General features: G+C 35.0%; 1 protein-coding gene across 1 annotated transcript in view; it reads left to right on the forward strand.

The window, feature by feature from the left end:
• LOC102853315 (ovostatin-like) overlaps positions 1–22,377 on the forward strand; it is a 112,699-nt gene that overhangs the window by 20,178 nt on the left and 70,144 nt on the right. Inside the window, exons 4-12 of the mRNA XM_006901757.1 lie at positions 756–808; positions 6,712–6,732; positions 7,285–7,453; positions 8,306–8,390; positions 10,575–10,695; positions 14,559–14,673; positions 15,508–15,617; positions 17,347–17,505; positions 18,676–18,906. Coding sequence (XP_006901819.1) covers positions 756–808; positions 6,712–6,732; positions 7,285–7,453; positions 8,306–8,390; positions 10,575–10,695; positions 14,559–14,673; positions 15,508–15,617; positions 17,347–17,505; positions 18,676–18,906 — 1,064 coding nt within the window. The remainder of the gene's footprint in view (positions 1–755; positions 809–6,711; positions 6,733–7,284; positions 7,454–8,305; positions 8,391–10,574; positions 10,696–14,558; positions 14,674–15,507; positions 15,618–17,346; positions 17,506–18,675; positions 18,907–22,377) is intronic.

The raw sequence follows: 22,377 nt of genomic DNA on the forward strand, positions 1-22,377 counted from the left end.
ATGCTGGGCAGAGTGGAGGGACAGTGCAGGACGGAAAGACCCTTTATGAGGTGGATTGATTCAGTTACTGGGGTAATCGGGATGGGTGTGTCAGAGACAATGAGATTGGCACAGGATAGAGCAGGGTTTAGGGCTGTTGTACATAGGGTCGCTATGAGTCGCAAACGACTCGATGGCACATAAAAACAACAACAACATATGACTATAAAACAAAGTGATCAATATGAAATTTAGTTATTAAAAATCTATTATTATGGGTTGAAATGGCAGGGAGGGATTGGGCAAGGAGGAAAGTGCAATAATGAATGACTGAATACCCTAAATCTCTCTAAGCTTTCATTAAAATTAATGAAAACAAAACAAAACAAAACAACAAATGACTATCAGAATATCAGATGTTAATAATAGGAGTACTGTGTGTACTGGATAAGGGAGGAGTGTGAAAATTCTTTATTTCTTGCACAATTTTTCTATAAGCATAAAACTTCACAAAAAGTCTGTTTAAAAGATACTTATGTAACTATTCATCACTGAATAACAATATTCCAACCTTTTTTGATTCATAAAATTTCATCAATTTAGTATGAGGACTATTGTTGTTGTTAGGTGCCATTGGGTTGAGTATGACTCTTAGTGACCCTATAAATGACAGAACTGAACCCTGTCCTATCTTGTGTCTATCTCGTCAACACTAGATGAAGACTATTATGACAAAGAAAATAAATATTTATATCACTTTTTTTCCTTTCTTCTAGCAAGATTTCGAATTGTGTCTCTGGATAATGTTTTTAAGCCTGCTGATCAAATGGTAAGTTGCAATTGAAAATATGTAAGTTAGGTAGGTATTTATGCATCTTGTTCTTAAAATTAGTCAGTGAAAATGAAATAGAGCAGTCCAAGTTAATGGTTCTCTCTTCCTAGTGATTTTATGACCGCATTATACCAAAATCTTTCCTTTTCTCTTTTTCTTTCTCTTTCTTTGACTTACAAAACTAAATACTTTTCCCAATTATGTTAGGGAGCTCTGGTGGCCTACTGCCAAGAAAGTACACTGTAATCCCAAAGGCACATGGTTTGAGGCCACTTGCTGCTCTGCAGGAGAAGGATTGGTAATCTCTTCCCATGCAATTAACTGCTTTCGAAAACCTGCTAGAGAGTCAGCTATGGGTAAGTTCCAATTAAATAGTACACACACACAAAAAATTACATTAAGATGTAATTTGCTGAATTCCTACTACCTACAAAGCAGTATTATATTCTGCCTATCTTCCTCCTACTGAACCACCAGTGGTTTCAAACATCTGGAATGTTGTGATCTTTGGACTGACAATGCAACTCCTTACAGACTAGGCCATTACAGCAACTTTTTTTTTTCTATAATTATATTTTATTAATTTTCATAAACATTTACAGAGATTTTGGGCTTCCACTCATTCATTGTTGCAATTACAGCAACTTTTGATAAAGCACTGCTAGTGTTTGCTGCAGAAGATCAAGGATTAAAGCCTTCAACATGGATTATATCTCAACATCAAGAAACCAAATATTTTCACCACTGGGCCAATAGGCAGCATCATGATAGATGGAGAAAAGATTGATGCTGTTAATGATTTCATTTTGCTCACACCCAAAAATCAACACCCTTGGCACCAGTCAGGAAATCAAAATTTGAGGTGCACTGGGAAAATCTGCTGTTAAGGATTTCTTCAGAGTGCTGAAGAACAATGATATCATTCTAGGGACTAAAGTGTACTTGATGCAGGCTATGGTCTTGCTTGCTTTGCATCTGAGAGCTGGACAATGACTAGGAATTACTGAAGAAGAATAAGTGCCTTTGAGTTATGACTGGAGAAGATCGTTGAAATACATCATGGATTGTCAAGAGAACAAACAAAATGCTGAAAAAGTGAAACCAGATTGCTCCTTGGAGGCAAGGACTTTGAAGCTCCAAATCACATACTTTGAGTCTGTTGCCAGAAGAGACCAATTCTTAGAGAAAGACATTATGCTTGGAAGGATAGAGGGTTAATGCAGGAGCAAAAGAGCGGGAATGAAAAAGATTGACACAGTAATTGTGGCAATGAAGTCAAATGTGTCAGAGACAATGTAGTTGGCTTAGGATAGGGCAAGGTTCAGAGCCATTGTATATAAGGTGGCTATGAGTTTAGTTAACTCCAAGACACATAACAACAACAGGCAATGTGAGAGTTAAATAGAGAAGATACTATTCTACTTCCAAAGTAATTTTATTACAATAGAGGGGAAATGCATGAATACTCATAATAAAAAGGAATTTAAAACAATAAGTGAAACATGTAACAGTATCCTCAGCTTTTAAAAGAGTAGCAGACGAGTAAGTCTGCTTATGTAAAGACTACAGTTTTAGAATTCCAAATGAGCTGTTCTACTCTGATCTATTTGGATTGTAGTTAGCAACTCTTGAGTTGATTACTTTTAATTTAAGTCGTGTCCAGGTAAAAACTATTCTATAAGATTTCTAAGACTAGGTATTTAGGGAAACAAATGGGAAGAGAGTACCCTGCTTTCTCTAGAGGAGCCACTGGGGAATTTAAATTTTGAGAGCTGTTCAGCTTTTGGGTTAGCACTACAACTCCCTATGCCTACACCAACAAAGCTCCCTAAATTAAGGATCAGATTAATGAATACACAATTCCATATTGAAATCCTTGAAAGTGGAAATTCAATAGAATGATCTTGTATTTTCTAGAGAATACAGATTTTCTACCTACCTTTGATAGAGTTTAGTCTATTCGTCTCCTTTCTGTCAGTTTTCGTTATATAAATTGAGTGTGAAAATATCAGTGAAAAAATGCTAATAAACAATCAAGAAGACCATAAGGAGTCATGCTCAATGAAACTGGAAAGGAAGATTGCTGCTATGTTGTGAGGCTTTTAAACTATGATTGTGAATCAGCACTTTGTGTTTAGGGAAAAAAGATAAAGTGATAATGTAGTTCAGTATCTCTCAATTTCCTCAGACATTACTTGTGATTTATACTAGGATATAAAGACAGGGAGTATTATTCACCTTAGAGTAAGGAACTTTGCTTTGAAAGATACAGAAGAGCTGTTTCATGGACTTGCAGTACAGGAGTGATAGATATAAATGGAATTAGTGATGATAGTTTAAGATAATGTTTCAAAAGGAAGATTCAATTCTTCTTGGAGGAACCAGAAAACAAACAAAAGACAATGAATCATGACCAAGTGATTAAAACTTCTTTAATACAGGTTTTATTTTATGTATTTTGGAATCAAATATATTAGAACAAGTCTATACAATTGCCATGTCAACTTTTCAGCTAAACCTACATATATAAAGATTTTATTAAGTTTACAGAATTTATGCTGATTGTTTTCTGATTATTTTTTCCCCTATCTCCCAAGTTACCACTTATGCGATTCTCACTTCTAATTCATATCCTTTTGTCACTTTCTCTAGCTATACTACCTCTCCTGGATTTTTGCTTAATTTTAATATCCAGAAAAGACCTAAATTTAATTCCAAAATATTATTTTATTAACCTAAGTCTGAAATAACTTCTTTAGGATGTCAGATATTTCTTTCTCTCAGTTCCAAGTTGAAACTTTGCATATTTCAATGATTGTATCTTCGGTTTAATCAAAGCAGCAAGCATGTCTAATGTTACCCTCTGGCAATCATCTTTGGAGGGTGAAACCATAGGGAAATGCAGTGCTTCTTGAAAATCAAAGAGACCATAATGTCATTACAATCTCATTGTTCATTTTGCCCTTCTGCTTTAACTATTTTTATAGTCAAAGCTAAAGATGGTTAGTCAATTTCCAGAAAATTACTACATTTGCATATGCACAATAGGATTACTGGTGTACTCTTTCAAGTATGGGTCACTGATAAGACAGATCATTTGTACCCAATTATTCTGGGGAGGAGTTTCTGTGGCCCACAAAACTCCATCTGCTTATGTATAAAGATAAAAAATTGATAAGATATTCTTTAAAAAAACAGTGGCAGCTAGATTAAAAAGTTATGTATTCAAAGCAACATATCTAATGTAATTCAGTATAGCATTTTACAAATGTTTCCAATAAATTGCTAGCTTTCTGTGAGAGTTCGAGATTCATGGTAAATTTGACTGCATAAGCAAACATGCTAGTCATGCAACTCTTATCAAATGGATCAAAATATGAAATAAATACCTCCTTTCATCTGTCTAAATCTTACACTTCTTTCTTTCATTGTTCTAGAATTTCTTTGCTAATTCTATCATTCTTTTGTCCTGAGTCACTGTTCTCCACCCCCACAAAACAGTTGCATTTGTATCAGGAAGTTTTAGATCTTTACTCTAACATCTTTTAAGATCCGACTATCTCTACTTTCAGAGGTCCTGGGTATAATCAGGCAGACACAATAGGACCTAAAGAACAGAACAGAGACATGAAAGTTATATTTTCAAGCTTAAGTAGAAATGCATAATATAATGATGCCACTGTTGTAGAATGGGACTGTCCTTGGGGTTGGGGAGAGACTGAGTAAGATGGGTTCAATAATGTATACTGCACTGAAACAGAGGAGGGAGAAAACCGTTTAAAAGAGAGATATAACTAGGTATTTCTGTCATCACAGGAGACTAGAGCGAGGGCTACATGGTGGAGGGGACCTGGGGGAGGGTTTGTAAAACAATGAAAGAATCCTTTCTTTTACTTTTCCATAATTTTTGACTCATGTACTTATAACTTGTTAGTCAAATTTGTGCCTTCTAGGTTGCAACACCCCCATGATACATCTTCAAGGATATGAACATGTACGGCCAAGCACAATCAATAAGAGTGCATCTAAATTCCAAAATCAATCTCCATAATAGTCTATGTGTTTCCTACTGCCAAAGGGGCCCTTTAGAGTAGTGAGAGAAGATCTTCACCCTGAAACCCACAGCATCCCTTTTCAGCAGGAAGTAGCTAAGAGAATACGCCATCCCCTTTTCCTTATGAATCAGGGTGAAGTCTCTCTCAGGAAGGAGTGATAGGGAATGGCAAAGGACACACCGACAAAGGAGATTAATCAGAACTGACTTTGACAAGCACTGTGGCAATTGGACAATTAAAACAGACATTCGGATAGCGGGGAAGAAGAACAAACTGGGGAGGAGGGTAGAGAGAATGGTGCAGCAATGAAGGAATGAAAACCCAAAATCCCTGTAAATGTTCACTAAACTAATAAAATTTAATAAAAAAAAGTAGAAATGCATAATATAAAGTTATAAATTACTAAAGCCAAATCTGTCTGGTATAATACTTGCTTTTGGAGAAAACCAAGTATGAAGGTACACACCTCTCTTAATATTAATGAGGAGATATACCTCCCTTGACATATTAATAAAATAGCTGTCTTCAGTATAAGCTCAATATTTCACCAAAGACATACAATGTTATATGTTTAAAATAGACAGGTGCCCCAATTAAGCTGCTATATTTTTTAGTTCAGAAAATTTTAGACAAAATTGTAAATCTTAGTGTCCTATAGGAGTATGTGTATGTTTGCTTTTTGTCAGTGGATGAAAGCTGCAATTGGAGGAAGCACTTAGAGGCTTTATATAATGGACAAAATGTGCCAGTTTGTAATTTTTAAAAAGTCTAATTAGCCTGTTCATATGAGAAGCTGAATAGTACTCATCCTTGCATCTCACAGCTACTTATGGATAAAAATATCCTTCTGGGAGGATCATTGTGTATCTTTTATCAGCAATAGATCTAGATTTACCTGTTTTGGTTTTTTTTTAATGCACTACACTGACATATCCAGAAACCAATAACTTCATGCTTAAGTTTCATCTTTTAATTGTGATAGAGGATTTTTGCTTCATTTTCTTTACTTTTAATTTTGGTTTACTTTAATTAGATGGTGACTATTCTTAAGGCAGTGTCTGGGGTAATTGGGGTAGGCTGTTAGAGACAATAAGTTTGGCTCAAAATAGAGCAGGGTTCAGAGCTTTTGTATATAGGGTCTCTATGAGTCATGAGCAACGTGATGGCACATAATAATAACAGTTTTCTCAGGGCAACTTTAGATCAATATATTTTCTTTTAACCCTTGTTTTAGTTACTGTGAAGGAACAGGAATATTGTTTGAACTTTGGCTTCAGAAGGCTTAAAATTTGTTAGACAGAAAATACATCAGGAAGGTACAGTATAAATTTTACCTGAAATAGTACAGATTATAAATGATACAGTAGCACAGTGAGAATTGTGGTTCAAAAGGAGACAGCTATGGATCGAAATAGATAATTATGAGAAAAGGGAATGGATGTATTAAAAAAAACTTTGAACAAACATAAGTGGATGAAATTTGAGAGCAAATTTTTCTCTAGAAAGAGAAAAAATTTTTGGTAAGTCACCAAAATAAGAAGGAAAAGAATAAACTGAGACTTCAAGAATTAAATTGAGGCTTGCTGAGACTGTAGAGTATGTGTTGAGAAAGAAAAAGAAATGAAGAGAAAGAAATAAAGAGGAAACAATGAAGAGAAAGAAGTGAAAGATTTCAGTATGAGCCACAGCTATTCAAACGTTGACAGAATATTTGTTTGAATTATCCTATGCTTTTTCCTGATTTTTCATTTTTCAATAAACATATTATTAACCTTGTAACTAAGGGGGAGAAAACCTTGAGTTCATAAATTAACAACAATTTTATTATTTTTTTTCTTCTTACAGTATCCAGTGATCACACTTGAGGTAAGATGAACTGTTAATTGAAGTGTTTTTTCCTCTCTTTCTCTCTTACCTTCTCTCTCTCTTTTTGGCTGTTTCCTCAACTTCAAATCAGAATGTAGTTTACAGAATAAGACTATTTAGATTGTCATATTATTATTTATTTTATGTAGCCATCCTCAAGGAGATAGGAAACTCCCCTTCAATAGGTCACATTAACACACATTAACATCTGTTAGATAATACTGGCAATTGGACAACTATCAATTATCATTTCTTTATTGAATGTATATAAATAAAAGCTTATTGCTTTATGTGTTTGGAATACCATTGAACTTATTCTTAACAAATGAAAGACTAACACAGAAAACACAGTAATGAAAATTAGCTTTTCTGAAATATAATATATATCACACTATGAAGCTATATGGACCCAGATGGAAGGGGGGAAAATAATACATTTGCCTCCATGCTTTGAATGAATAAATTTGAATCTTAACAACTGGGAAGTTACTTGATTAAATGTCCAAATGGAAAAATGCATCATGCAACAAAATATATGTTCTTCATTCTTAGGATCCCCATGGCAACCGTATTAAGCAGTGGGACAACGAGGAATCTTACAGAGGTCTTGTGCAACTCTCCTTCCAGTTGGCCTCAGAGCCTATCTTAGGCTGGTATCATATCACCGTGGAGACACTCTCGGGAGAGAAAACAGCTCAGTTCTTCTCTGTGGAAGAATATGGTAAATAGATCTTTTTTTTTAAAAAAAGGAATATAGTAAATAGTGTCTCTGAAGCTATAGTCTGTTAATGATGAGAAAAATAATAAAATCTCTCTTGTTTTGCAAAATCATAATTACTAAATGACACTGTGTGTATCTGTCTCTTTCTTTGTGTCTGACATTACTTCAATATTCCTCACTCACTTTGGCTGTTATCTCTTACTTCAGTATGGAATCCTCATGCTGCTTGCTGGTAATCTTGGGTCTCTATGTCATTCTTTCATAATATCTGGGATTTAGTTAATAAATATGACAGTTTTGGGAATGTTAACTCTATTTGTGACAACTTATGCTTGAAAAGATTTTTTTTTTAAAAAGAATAAATTTAACAATATTTCTTTTTTTTAAATTTTATTTTATTTCATTATTTTTGTGTGCGTGTAGCGTCAAATCAGATCTGACTGGTACAGGGAGATTACCCCTCCTTCCCCGGCAGAGCATCTGGTGGACTCGAACCTTGCACCTCTGGGACTGTAGTTGCAGCTTCTTGCCACTAGGCCACCTGAGCTCCCCTTAAAAATATTTCTGTAAAGAAATTCTCCATTTATACTATGTAATACTCATAGAAATTCTCCGGAGACATCATTATTATTCTCATTATACAGATATTATTGAGAACCACTTTCTCAAACCTGACAAGTTATGAATTTAGAATTCAAATCGGCATCCTTCTGCTCAGTTCTAAAATTTAGCTTTTACGTGCTGCTGTGTGCTCCTATATCATTGTTGATTAACAGCAAATTTGAGAAAGAGAAAACAACTGCTTTCTATGGATACATTTTTGCTAATAACATTTTTTCTTTTTATTTACAGTGTTACCCAGATTTCAAGTGTCTGTGGATGCACCTGAAAATATTTTAGTTGTGAACCCTGAATTACACGTTAATGTCTGTGCTTTGTAAGTTTAATACATTTTTTGTTAAGCTGTTGAACATATGATTTTGTGAGTATTGATCAAAACAGAACAAAAAACGACCATTGCTGGATTCTGATTTACAGCAATCCTATAGGACAGAATTGAACTACCTCATAGAGATTCCAAGAGTATGGTCTTTACAGAAGCAAATTGTCACACATTTTTCCAATGGAGCAACTCACAGAATCATAATCCAAAACTTTCAGATAGCACTGAAGCTTTTAATCACGGCATCACACCATTTTTAGACAGCAACTATGAAATTGAACTTAAAAATTCAATTGCACGAACCATATGTCAAGAGTTTGCTGACTATATGTGGCTAATGGCTAATGAATTGGTAAACACAGGCATATTTCATCACTCTAGAACCATTCTGTGGGAGCTTTCTGTTCCAATGTGCTTGCTCTGACTTCTTGATTCAATCTTCTTAAATTACATGGTTAATGTTCAAAACATATCCTCGGGAAAACTGCTGTATTAGTTAGAAGTTACCACAGGACAATACGTGTACTGAGGAGGGGATATGAAGACAGGCAGGAGCTTTATAAATACAGAAGAGCTCAGCTGGTATAGAGTAAGAGCAGCAGCCAGGGAGCTCGAGTTTACTTCTCCCTCCTCTCCTTATTCAGTTAAGAAAAATTAAAGGAAGCTGTGGAAGCAAAGATGGCAGCTAGAGTGTGAACATAAAGCCTTATTCCCACAAACCTGATGTGAAAACTGATCCTTTCCTTGATTGAGATCCAATCATTATATTGTTTTCCTTTACCTTAGGGTAATTTTTGTTCTTATTGTTATGTGCCATCGAGTTGTCTGTGACTCATAGTGGCCCTATATACAACTGTCCTAAACCCTGCTCTATCCTGTGCCAATCTTATTGTCTCTGATTACCCCTATTTCCATTATGCCAGTCACTGAATCAGAAGAAGAAAAAAAAACGTAGACTGTACACTATTTAGGTAAAATTACAGTTCTGCTTCCACCTTCACATTATAAGCAGTTTAATAGCATTTATCTAATCATATAAAACTAAAAGGTCATAAATATTTGTATATATTTAAAATATACCTCTCTGTTTGCATATATAGATACTTATATAACACCTAGTGTTACATAATGGGCTGCTAACTGAAAAGTTGGAAGTTTGAATCCTCTAGCTGCTCTGCTGAAGAAAAATGGGCTGTCTGTTCCAGTAAGGATGTATCCATACTGGAAATCCTGTGAAGGGTTACCATGAGTTTGAATCAACTCTATGAGAGTAGGGTCTTGGTTTTATGTATAGTTAGATACAGAGATGAAATAAATGTATCTTTAAATATAGAGAATAACCATAGTTTCCTGTAGCAAAGAAAAATGTTTAACCTGTTGATCAAAGGGAATTTTCATTTTTTTAACCAGTGTTTTACTACTTTACCAATAAAAACATATTTATATTCTTCTTTATAATTAAAAATATAAATAAAAATTAATATATATTCATAATGATGTTGTTGTTGTTATGTACCATCAAGTTTCTTGCAACTCATAGCTACCCTATGTACAATAGCCCTATTCTGTTCCAATTTCATCACCTCTAACATACCTAATCCCTCTCCTGTCTTCCTCTCCTATGCTGCCCCTTCCCCTCCAACCATGATATCCTTCTCCAAGGACTGGTCCCTCCTTCTGTGTGCCCAAAGTATGTGAAATAGAGCTTCAAAATATTTACATCCATGGAACAACTTGGTTTCACCCTCTCCAAGACAGATTGAAAGCATAGAAAATCTAAAAGAAGCAATGTAAATATTATGCTAAGAAATGAAATAGCTTATTTAAGTTTTGAAAACGCTTTTTAAGTTAATATTAGATTTGTTTACATTATGTTTCAATGGTACAAGTATTTGACTTCTACAAATAGCTTGTTTTAGGCTGGTTTTTGTTTGGTTGGTTTTTATGTCTTTTAAATTTTGTTTGTTTCAATTAAAATCTGTCTTTACTTACCACATTTACCTCAATTATAATCAGTCCCATTGTCTTAGATTACCTCACGAAATGAAACTTAAGGTAATATTTAAATGAAGTTTTAGGGGTAAATTCAGCCACTAATGAACATTTTCAAAACAGTCTAGGTAAAATACTAATGGTGTTGGATTTTGTAATTTTACTACTGTCATTTTCTTCCATTAGCTATACCTTTGAAGGTCCAGTGCCAGGGAGAGTTCAACTGAGTGTGTGCAGGCAAGCTCCTTATTCTTACAGTATTTGCAGATTTTCTTTAAATTCACTGTGCCAAAATTATACCTTTCAGGTAAGATGTGTATCTACTATTTCATAAGTAGATTTGAATGAATCAGTGTCACCTTTCATCTACTTTTATTTCTCATTGTTTCCCTTTGCACACTGTAATGTTATATTTTTCTTTATATCCCTATTCCCATCATTAAATTTTCTCATTTTCTTTCTTATTGCTAACTTTTAAAATTTTCTTGTAATTGACAAAAGTAAATCACAGTGTTCTAAAGCTCAGTTGTAAATTCAATTCTTTATTAAAATTAAATTTGGTTCTGGAGTGAGACCATAATTTTAGAGTATTAGAAACATTTGTACATTGCTTCATTTGGACTTTGTGAATTTGATTGGGAGACATGAAAATTTTCATGTCAGTTCAAGATTATTAAATAAGTAGTTCTTTTTCTCTTACTCTGTTCCTGTTGATAACAAAAGTAACAAGGCATTCTATTTCTCTTTATCAATATACCTATCTATTTCTCTATCTATACATAAATGTATTATTGTTAGGTGCTATTGAGTTGAGTATAGCTCATAGTGACCTCATGAACAAGAGATCTGAACCCTTATCCTGCGCCATCCACACAATCTCTGACTCACTTAAGCTCATTGCTGCAATCACTGTGTCATTCATATACGTGTGTGTGTGTGTGTGTGTGTGTGTGTGTGTGTGTATAGTGTATATATATAGTTGGAAACTCTAAAAATTGGCTTTTCTAGCTATATTGTTACCCTCCATTGGGTGAGGTAATGGTCTCCAGCTACCTTAACTGTGGGCACATGGTCTTACAAATCATGAACAGCTATAGGACCAATATAAAAGATATAGAGTTTTCCCACAATATGAAGCAACCTGGTGATGGTGGTGGAAAGAGGGTAGAGACTGTGACACTGCTGTGAAGAGACTGTGGCAAGATGTAACAAGAAGAATCTTGCATTTATGCTTCAGTTAAAGGTTTGCTTGATGTATGATTGAAGGAAAAGCTGACCTATAACCTCTCTTAGATAAAGTTTGCTGAATGATTGAGGAAATCAGTTGTTTTCATCTGTGCTGCTGAACTGAACCTGGACTGTCACTAATTGAGAAATCCTGTCTTGCTAATCCAGCTTGACATTACTGAAGTAAACAAGGACTTTCATTGTGTGATATTCTTTACCTCCCCCACTCTCCAACCTAATTTCCTAATAAACCCCAAAACTATGAGTAAAGTCTGTGAGTTAACAACAAACTAATGGACCAAATGACTTAGAAATAGGTGCAAGAGCATGTGGAACGGTGTGTCTGACCAAACATCTATTTGTTTGGAACTATGAATATTATTGATGAGGACAGTTCTTTATGAAGCAGGCTGAAGTCAGAATCAGCCATGCTCATTGGGCATCAGTTCCTTTTGCAATATATCAGAGGTCTTAACTACTAGCATGAGAGTTTATTTTTCAGATTTAAAGTGGAAAGGAATTTCTTGAAAGAGCTCACCTTTCAGTAAATGGACACAAGAAGAGTGAACAAGAATGTAACAAGGACTCCAGTCACAGTTTTGTCAGAGTCTGACTGACTCCTATTCAGCTGTCATTTGCCTCCACATTGTTTTTGAGTGCTGTTGTGTTGAAACCAACGCATATTTGACCCCTTAGTGGGTTTTCAGAGACAGATAATTACAGGGTTTTCAGAGACAGACAATTACAAAGAAGGAGATTGATTGTCCATCTTTCCCCTGTGGAACAGCTGTTGGATTCAAACCACATGCCTTTAGATTGGCAACCCAACTCCCTAGGGTATCAGTTTCTCTAATATTTCTATTGGGTATACAATGCTATCACCATTAATTATTATTTAATTAGAGGATGGATTAATAGGTTGAAGCAAAGGGAGCTTAAGTATGTTGTTCAAGATTATATGTTCACTAGTGGCAAGAAGCTGCACTGCAATCCCAGAGGCAAGCGGTTCGAATCCACCAGATGCTCTACTGGAGAGGGAGGGGCAATCTTCTCCTGTACCAGTCAGATCTGATTTGACGGTACACACACACAAAATAAAAAAAAAATTTAAATAAATATTATATATTCACATTATTAGTAGGATTTTATTGTTACTTTTCAAGGAATACAAATTTCATTTTTTTGTCCAGCAAATAATTGAAGTCCTTTAATTTGCAAGCATTATTGTTTATGAGTGAGAGAGTTGAACATGAGCAGACAGACTTAACTCCTGTGTTCACAGAGCTTGTACGTTATGAAACAACCATTATTTTTAAAAAACACACACTGGAAGAGGAAAAACTAACCAATATAAGCTAAGTACACAAAGTCATTAATTCTGTAATGGATTATCAAAGGTTATAAAATACAGATTCCCCTCCCTCCAGGAGCTTTGAGAGGTGCATATTTAGAATACATATTGGCAATTATAGCTGAGTATAGACTAAACAATGCACCCAATCATTTATTTTCAAATCTACGGAAAGTGGTTCTGTGTTTTGAGGCAGTTCCAGATATGTTCTAGAAAGGCTGTAAAATAGTCATGCCATCTAGCATCCTTAGGTCTCAGTTTCTTCAGAGTTCATAAAAAATGGAGGTGTTTCTCAAGAACTCAATTTTCCTCTAGAATAAAATAGTCTATGAACCAACTGGCACATTTTATGATGATACTAAATCTCTTTGTCAATTCTCTAATTCTCTGTTTAATTTTATTTATTAATTATGAAGTTTTAAAATTTTTACTTCAAGATTTTACCTGGACATAGATATTAACAAAAATGAAAAAGAAAACAATAATCTTCCTATCCCACCCCCACAGAAATACTCACTGCCTTCAAGTTAAGTTTTATTCAAAACAACCCTGTAAGACAGGATAACTGCTCAAAAGACTTCCAAAACTGTTGTTGTTGTTGTTATGTGCCGTCAAGTCACTTGTGACTCATAGTGACTCTATGTACAACAGTCCTAAACCTTGCTCTATCCTGTGCCAGTCGCACTGCCTCTGACACACCCATCCCGATCACCCCAGTCACTGAATCAATCCACCTCATAAAGGGCCTTCCCCTCCTGCGCTGTCCCTCCACCCTCCCAAGCATGATGTCCCTCTCCAAGGACCTTTCCCTCCTTACAACATGTCCAAAATATGTCAGACGAAGTCCCGGAATCCTTGCCTCAAAGGAGCAGCCTGGTTTAACCCTCTCCAGGATGAATCTGTTTGTTTTCTTGTCAGTCCATAGTACATTCAATACTCTTCTCCAACACCACAGATAAAAGGCATCAATTCTCCTTCTATGCTCCCTAGTCATTGTCCAACTCTCTGATGCATAACAAGTGATTGCAAAGACCATGGCCTGTATCAGATGCACCTTAGTCTCCAGAGTGACACCATTGCTCTTCAGCACTTTGGAAAGATCCTTAACAGCAAACTTTCCCATCACAATATGTTTTTTTAATTTGAAACTTAGTTTTACCCTCTCCAAGACAGACCAGTTTTTTTCTTGGGGTCCATGATATGTTCAAGGCTCTTCTCTAGTGCCACAACTCAAATGCATCGATTCTTTTATCATTCTTAGTCATTGTCCAGCTCTCTGATGCATAGCAAGTAATTGTGAAGACCATTGTTTGCATTAGGCACACCTTAGTCTCTAGACTGACATCCTTGCTTTTCAGTACTCTGGAACGGTCCCTGACAGCAGATTAGGCAAATACAAAATATTTATCATTTAAAACTATAAAATAAGGTATTATTTTAACAAATTCAAGTTTAGTTAAGATAGCTTTCTTAAAGTTTTCCAGAGGTTACATATTTCACCTTAACAACAACAACATATTTCACCTAAAATTTATATTTCTTACATTCCTTTTTAAATGTAACCTTTACTGTTATTTTTATTAACTTTTCAGTTGGGGAAAGATGGCTGTGCCTCCTATATTATTAATACAAATACTTTTGAGTTATATCGAGAAGGATATAGGAATTACCTAGAATTGCACGCTCTTGTTACAGAGGAAGGAACAGGTAAGGTCTCAAAGCAGACACACCCTCATAGGCATTGTTTTTCAGTTTGAATTGCCCTTTGGCGGCCAGCTACACAATATTTAACATAGTCATTGTTTTCCAGAGTTTGTTATCAGTTCCTCAGATCCAAACAAACTCCATACTCCTTGCTGTCAGTGGAAACTATCTTATTGCTAACCCTCTGGCAGATTTTAAGACTCTGTAAATTTCACAGGAATGGATTGCCCATCTTTCTTCCACAGAGCAGCTTGTGGGTTTAAATCACTTACATTTGAGTTGGCCGTGCAACTCCTTACCCTCTAGGACACCAGTGCTCCTTTCAGATAAAAAATCCTGAACGTATCTTACTCCAACTAAAATATATTTGGAGGATGATGAAACATATTTGTTATATATACAAATACTCACATGCCATAATTATATATGTAAAAATGTTAAATTGAAGCATATTCTTTTTACACTTTAACCAGGCAGAGAGCAAAGGAATGTTGTCAATAAGTAACTACTTACAAATAATGAAAAATCAGTAGCGTGATTATTTCTTCAAGAATGAATGATAAATGGTAACTAGATCATTAATGAGGGGGAAAAGAAACGAGAACTGTAGTTGAAAATGACAGGCTTTTTGCATTTCTATCTTTGTTAACTTTGTTTTAGTAAACTCATCTCAGAAAGCATCTCCATATTTGACTTGCTTAGAAAGAGAAATTTTTAAAAGAATGGTTGGCTTTTGTGTCAGTAATACATCACCATTATTTATTATTATTATTATTATTATTTTCTGTAACTCTGGCTATTTGTTGATATTTTCTTTTTGATAAAACTTGCCTGCAGGTGTACAACTTACAAACTACAAGTACATAAAGATAGATTCAGCAATGGTGAAGATTCAGTTTGAGAACATGGATATGGTCTACAAACAAGGAATTCCTTATGTTGGCCAGGTAAAAGAAACAATAATTTCTTTACATGTGCATCATTCATTCACCTTTGTCCATTAATTCATTTAATTCAATAGCTACTTGTGGAGAAGTTATTTAGGATTATCTCTACTAAATATCACAGAGTTATTTACATTGTAAATTGTCAAAGGTTTACTCATGTTTATATAATTTTATTTATTGTCTGGAGACCAATACTCTCCTGTTGTTGTTATTGTGTACTGTTGAGTCAGAATCCACTCATAGGTAACCCTCCAGTGGGTTTCCAGAGGCAGTAAATCACACAAGAAGTGGTTGCTCATTTTTCTCCTGTGGAGCAGCTAGTGAATTCAAACCATGTACCTTTGTATTGGCAGCACAATTCTTTATCACTAAACCACAAGAGCTCCCTTAATACTCTCTTAGAAAACAGTATTTTGGCTCTTAGCATTGCTGGATGATTAAATGGGGCCTACTCCCCTTTTAGAGGGTAATTAGCTTTATTTAATATTAGCTGATTTAATCACATGGAAATATATATTGATGACATCAAGACTAGTATTTGACTAAATAACTGAGTACTGTTGACTAACCATGTGGATACATAAAATTAACCATCACAGCATTTTCTTTTTACTGTGGTCTTAGATGTTGCTGAGGGAGCTCTGGAGGCATACTCCATAGGGAATTGCCCTGCTACCTCAAGGCCAAACTTCTCTTCCTCCCCTGTGGTTTACATCCTCAGAAACCAAATAGAAAGTTAGCTATGAGTCCATTTCTACTTTTTAGCAATGGCTTGGAGCTGGAGTTCGTAATTATTGCTAAATAGTTAATTCTTAATGGTTTCAAACTAACAGACATTATGCGAGGTTAAAGAGAGACTTTTTTCAGATTATTATTCTAGGAACTATTAATTTTTTTGAAAATTACCACAGTATTTTAGAAAAAGAATTACCAGTTTTGTATTTCTTTTTAAATTATTTTTGTTTGCGTGTACCGTCAAATCAGATCTGACTGGTACAGGAGGAGATTGCCCCTCCTTCCCCGGCAGAGCATCTGGTGCATTCGAACCGTGCACCTCTGGGATTGTAGTTGCAGCTTCTTGCCACTAGGCCACCAGAGCTCCCCCAGTTTTGTATTTAAAAAAATTTATTTGATGCCAGTTTGGAGGAATAAAAGACAATGGCAACATAGGAGAGAAATTGGATGGATTATTAGCTTGTATCAGAAATGAAAAAAAAGTTGAGAAATTGACAAGAGGCCGTAACAATGGAAATAAATATGATTAGTTAGCGACAGATAATGTTTAAAAGATATAACATGTATGGCGTGTTTATCAATTATCCAAAATGTATGTGGAGGAAGAAGAGTTTATGACATATCTAGATAATTAACTTGAGTAATTTAAAAAATAGATGGGCCCTGAGATAAGAAAGAAAGGGATATTTATGCAGAACCATAAATACTTGTTTTCTAGACTTCAGTGGAATTTTTACTGTAAAAATATTCAAGATACAGGAAACATATGGGCCTGCGTTACAAAAGATTTTTATGAGTATGAAAAAAATGTGAAACTTGGGTTTATCAACATGCTGAATCTGCCATTTGCTTGCAAGGAGTGATGAAGCCACTGGTCAATGCATGCACTGCCTGGAAAGAGTAGTTCCAGGGAGAAAACCTTGACAGGCACCATCAGAATCGACTCATAAGTTCATCAAATGCTTCTGAAATTTGCTTTCCTCCTCCTACACAGATCAAATTGCTTCATCCGGATAACACTCCCGTGCCACATGAAATCATCCAGCTGCACCTAGAGGACAAAATTGTGGGCAACTACACCACAGATATCAGCGGCACTGCTCACTTTTTCTTGGACACGTCTAAGATTACATCTCCAAATATCACATTACGAGTAAGTTAGTCAAAGAAAAACAAAACTAAAACCACTGTGTTAGACTACTTAAGGTTTCAGTCTATGTTAAATGAGATTTATGGAACAGATTTGGAAATATAAATCTTTTTATCAATGCATTTTTTTTTGCAAAATAGTTAAATGTTAAGAAAATAGAACTCACAGAAAATAAAAAATTGTTAAAAGACAGATTTAAACATATTTACAAGTGTGGAGGAGAACAAACTAAGTTAATATAAATCAGCACCTCACTTTGATTGTGAAACTAGAAAGGCAATTAATTTCATAGAAGGAAGTATCTGGGAAACCCTGAAACCTATTGCCATAGTCAAAGATGAAGAATTTTCTAGATATGTTCAAGGGAATAATAGCTTACTCTCTTTAATAATTAAACATTGATACATCCCAAGCATTCTAAAAGGTTCTCTTCAGACTTCTATGTTGATAATGACAGATAGTTGCGGCTAGGACCATCATTTTGTCAGTTTTGTAAAAACTTTGCCATCTTTCATGAAAATTCTGTACTATGCATTTAGTGGCAAAAGCAACTCTGAACTTCTTAGCAACAAAGCAAAACCTGTGTATGTTGAGTTGATGCAGACTCCTGACAATCTATGTTTTAAATGTTCTTTTTAACTGTTCCCTAGATTTTCTTGGCTGTGATATTTCGGTAAGCTGATGGCCAGGCCTTTTATGGCATTATTTGAATAGTCAATCTCTAAGTTAGTTTGTTAGCACAAACTGCACTACCCATGGGTTTTCATGCCTTTATAGGTTCCTCATATTATAGTGGGAGAGAGATGCTAATGAATCAAGATGTACACTGAGTTATTTTTAAAAATCACAGTTACCATTAAGTTACTTCTTATTCTTGATTACCAAATATGTTGCTAATAAGAAAATTGTAGAATATATTATTTTTAGAGTTATAGACTAGATTTTAGAGAAATATTATCAAGTCAGGTCTTGACTAGAAAGAGCAAAGCTAAAATACATTTTAGCATTTACTGGAGTATAACTGAAAAATATAGGACTATATTTTACTTCCTGAAATTTTGCCCTGAAATTTTCATATTGAATTAGAACATGGCAATAAACTATCTTAGGAGAATCTTTTATTTTTCCTTTTCTCTTTATCCTAAAATATCTATAATTTGGTGCTTTATGTAGGCAACTTATAAGAACAATGAAAACTGTGAGATTTATGGATGGATATTGCCCTATTACCCTCAGTCAGAGTATTTAGTGCAACGATTTTACTCCAAGACTAATAGCTTCTTAAAGATTGCCCCAGAGATGGAAGAACTGAGATGCAACCAGCAGAAGCAAGTGATAGTGCACTATCTCCTCAATATGGAAGACTATGAAGACAAAACTTACGCAGTGACTTTCAATTATGTGGTATGTATTGAAGATATTCGACAACAAAAATCAAGTCTTAACTATCAAACTGATAAACTCATTTTATCTTTAAACTGTGGTTGAGTTAAAAATAAATACAAAATTTTGTATGTTTACTTGGAAAAATTACATTTCTATTTTAAAAATGAGGTGACAAGACAAGCCAGCATGCCCTTGTCCACTTCATCTTTCTCATCACTCTTACTTTATAGTCACCTACTTCCTTCCATTTAGACACATCAGGGATCACTTCATAGTTCTGACACTCACTAGCTACATGGGACTTTTTGAAAGCCACATATTGTTCATTGTTGTTCTTAGTTACAAACAAATTAACTCCCGTGCATAATGATCTTATATATGACAAAACAAAACAATACACCCTGCCCAGCTTCAGCTCCAAAATCTTTGCTCTGGTGTAGTTATAGGGTCACTCCATCTACCTGAAGGTTTTTCCATTTCTTCAGACCCCTAATAAGGTGGATTGACACAGTGAATGAAACAATGGGCATATCTGAGATCATGAGGATGCTATGGCACAAGGCAAAGTTCAGATCTGTTGTTCATGGGGTCACTATGAGTCATAGATAACTTGATAGCACCTTAGTAAGAACAAACACTTTACCAAGCATGATGTCCTTCTGTACCAATAATATTATTGTCTAGAGAACACTGATATCATAGAAAATTGTGCTGTTAACCCAAAATTAGTACCACTCAAGAGGTTCAAATTCACAACAAACTTCTCAGGACAAAGTTGGACAATCTCCTCATGAGCAACTTAAAGCCTCTGGAAATCTACTGGAGGGTCAGCTATGAATCAACTATTACTGGATGTTAAGTTAGCAGACTTAAGGAAGAGATCAGAGAGAATGAGAGAAAGCTTAATGCAGCTTTATTAAGGGGGCAGGGGACAGTGGAGATCTCCATTCTGAGTTCATCATTCTGGAGAGACAGAATGGGAAAGTCACACTGTGAACATATTTTTATAACAGAAGTCTTTAGGGAGGGACATTCCACTCTGATTCATGATCCACCTGCTAGCTCAGCCAGACAGGCAAGGCCGGTTGCTCTTCTTATCAGTAGCAGGCCTTGTTTGCTCTTCTTATCAGTAGCAGGCCTTGTTTGCTCTTCTTATCAGCATTTGAATTCTACATTTTTTTATCCTTCTCTTTAACCTCCTTTGTCCAGACTTAACACTGGATAGTAATGGGGTTCTTTTAGTTTTTGAGTCATAGGATTGTTAAAAGATTTAAATACAATAATCCTTTGATCAATGGCATATGAAAGATATTTTGTTGTTGTTGTTGTTAATTGCCTTAGAGTTGAGCATAACTCATAGTGATCCTATGAACAAAAGGCTTGAGACCCCTCTATAACCATTGACATTTATCAAAGTTCATAGAGTTTCTGGAGGCATTTTGTTGGAAGTGGATGCCACTCTGCCTTCCAATGAAAGGTATTATTTACTTTATTCTAATGGATTATTGTTATTCTACATTGTCTGAATGGATATTTAATCCTCCATTAAGATTAATAAGGATCATATACAAGAAGCAAAATCAGGAGAGAAAACATAAAATTGTGATGACAGAAGTACAACAACAAAACACATATAATCATTAGGGTGATTCAGAAATCAATGAATGATTGTCTAAGGAGAGTTTAGGACAGTGATTCTCAAAGTAGGTTTGCCAGATCAGCAGTATTAGCATCAAACAGGAACTTGTTAGAAATGGAAATGGTTCAGACTCCACCCTAAACTAGTAAATCAGAAACCTTAGGGGTGGGGCTGAGAAATCTCATTTGGCAAAAGTCATCAGTTCCTCTGAGTCCTGTGATTCTGATGCACAGTAAAGTTTGAGATTGACTAGTTTAGGGCAAAGTACATGAAGAAAAAGATGTCTAAACAGTGTTTTATAGGAAAATAGGAGTTACCATATTTGATTGAAATTAAGGTTTCTTTTTTTCTTTTGAGAGGTTAGAAACATGTTGTTTTTCGAGATATGTAGACATGAAGCATGAAAATAACATAATTCTGTTTTATAGAATGAAAACAACTCCCTATTTTTCAAATTTAGAATATTGGAAGAATTTTAAACATGTTTTTAATCCTACATACAAAATCATCAAGATGTAAAAATATATCAGATTATCAGAAAAATGTATCCATAACTCCATCAAAGTCTTTGGTTAAAAAAAACAAAACACCCAATCAAAAAATGACAAAAAACTAAACCTAACCCAAAAATAAAAAATATTATTGCTGGAGATTCACAGTATAGCATGATATGGACTATGATATTAAATTAGGAGTTGTTGTTATGTGCTGTAAAGTTGCTTGCAACTTATAGCGACCCTATGCACAAGAACCCTAAACCCTGCTCTATTCTGTGCCAACGTCACTGCCTCCAGCACATTTATTTCCACCACCCCAATCACAGAACCAATCCATCTCATTGAGGGTCTTCCTCTCCTGTTTGTCCCTCCACTCTCTCAAACATGATGTCCCTCTCCAAGGATGAGTCCCTCCTTGCAACATGCCCAAACTATGTCAGACAAAGCTTCAGAATCCTTGGCTCCAAGGAGCATTCTGGCTTCACCTTCTCCAGGACAAACCTGTTTTTTCTCCTAGCAGTCCACGGTATATTCAACACTCTTCCCCAGCACCACAGCTCAAAGGCATCATTTCTAGGTCATTTAAATTGAGCCATAATTTTCTGGGAATAGTTTTAGGAAATGAAAGAGGAGACTCAGAAGCTTGAATAGTGGCTTTTAAATGCTTACTCTTCATCATTTATCTCTTACCCACTCGATACTTCCCTTGATCCCATGGGTAATTCAGTCTCTTATATATTCTTTCATGATGACCATAATGAACTTTGTCAATGTGAACGTTCTCTCTACTATTCTGTAATACATGTAATAGGATGTGAGATCAAGAACTGTGTTCTGTTTTTTTACCATTGTGTACTTTCACTTGGCATGTGCATACCACACAGAAAATCTTCAGTATAATGTTTTAGAGTAAATAAATGGAGGTAGATTAAATTTAATTGTTAGACTTTTAAGAGGCAGCATTACTGTGCACACTTGGGCAAACACCTCTACCTGATGTTGTTTGCTCATCTATTATCATAATTCCTGTCTTATTGCTTTAAAAATTCAAGGAGTTAATATACATAAGACTTAGAAAAGTGCCTAAAAGACTCAATAAATAAAAGGAGTCTTAGCACTTTTGCTACTGTTCTAGCACCATATATAATAGCATGCAATTCGTAGAAGCTCCTTTATTTTTAAAAATCTATTAATTATCCAATCTGGTACCCCAGAAGTTTAAAGCAATTTAGAATTTATTGAAATAATGACGAGAGTAGGATCTTCAGCTCTAGCAATTATAAGTTATATACTTTCATGGTTGGTTTCCCATTTTCTCCAAAACTCAGCATATTTTTAATAGTATTTAGAAAT

The sequence above is a fragment of the Elephantulus edwardii genome, unplaced genomic scaffold (assembly GCF_000299155.1).
Source record: "Elephantulus edwardii isolate Elephantulus edwardi_28Jun2011 unplaced genomic scaffold, EleEdw1.0 scaffold00342, whole genome shotgun sequence".
Lineage (NCBI taxonomy): Eukaryota > Metazoa > Chordata > Mammalia > Macroscelidea > Macroscelididae > Elephantulus > Elephantulus edwardii.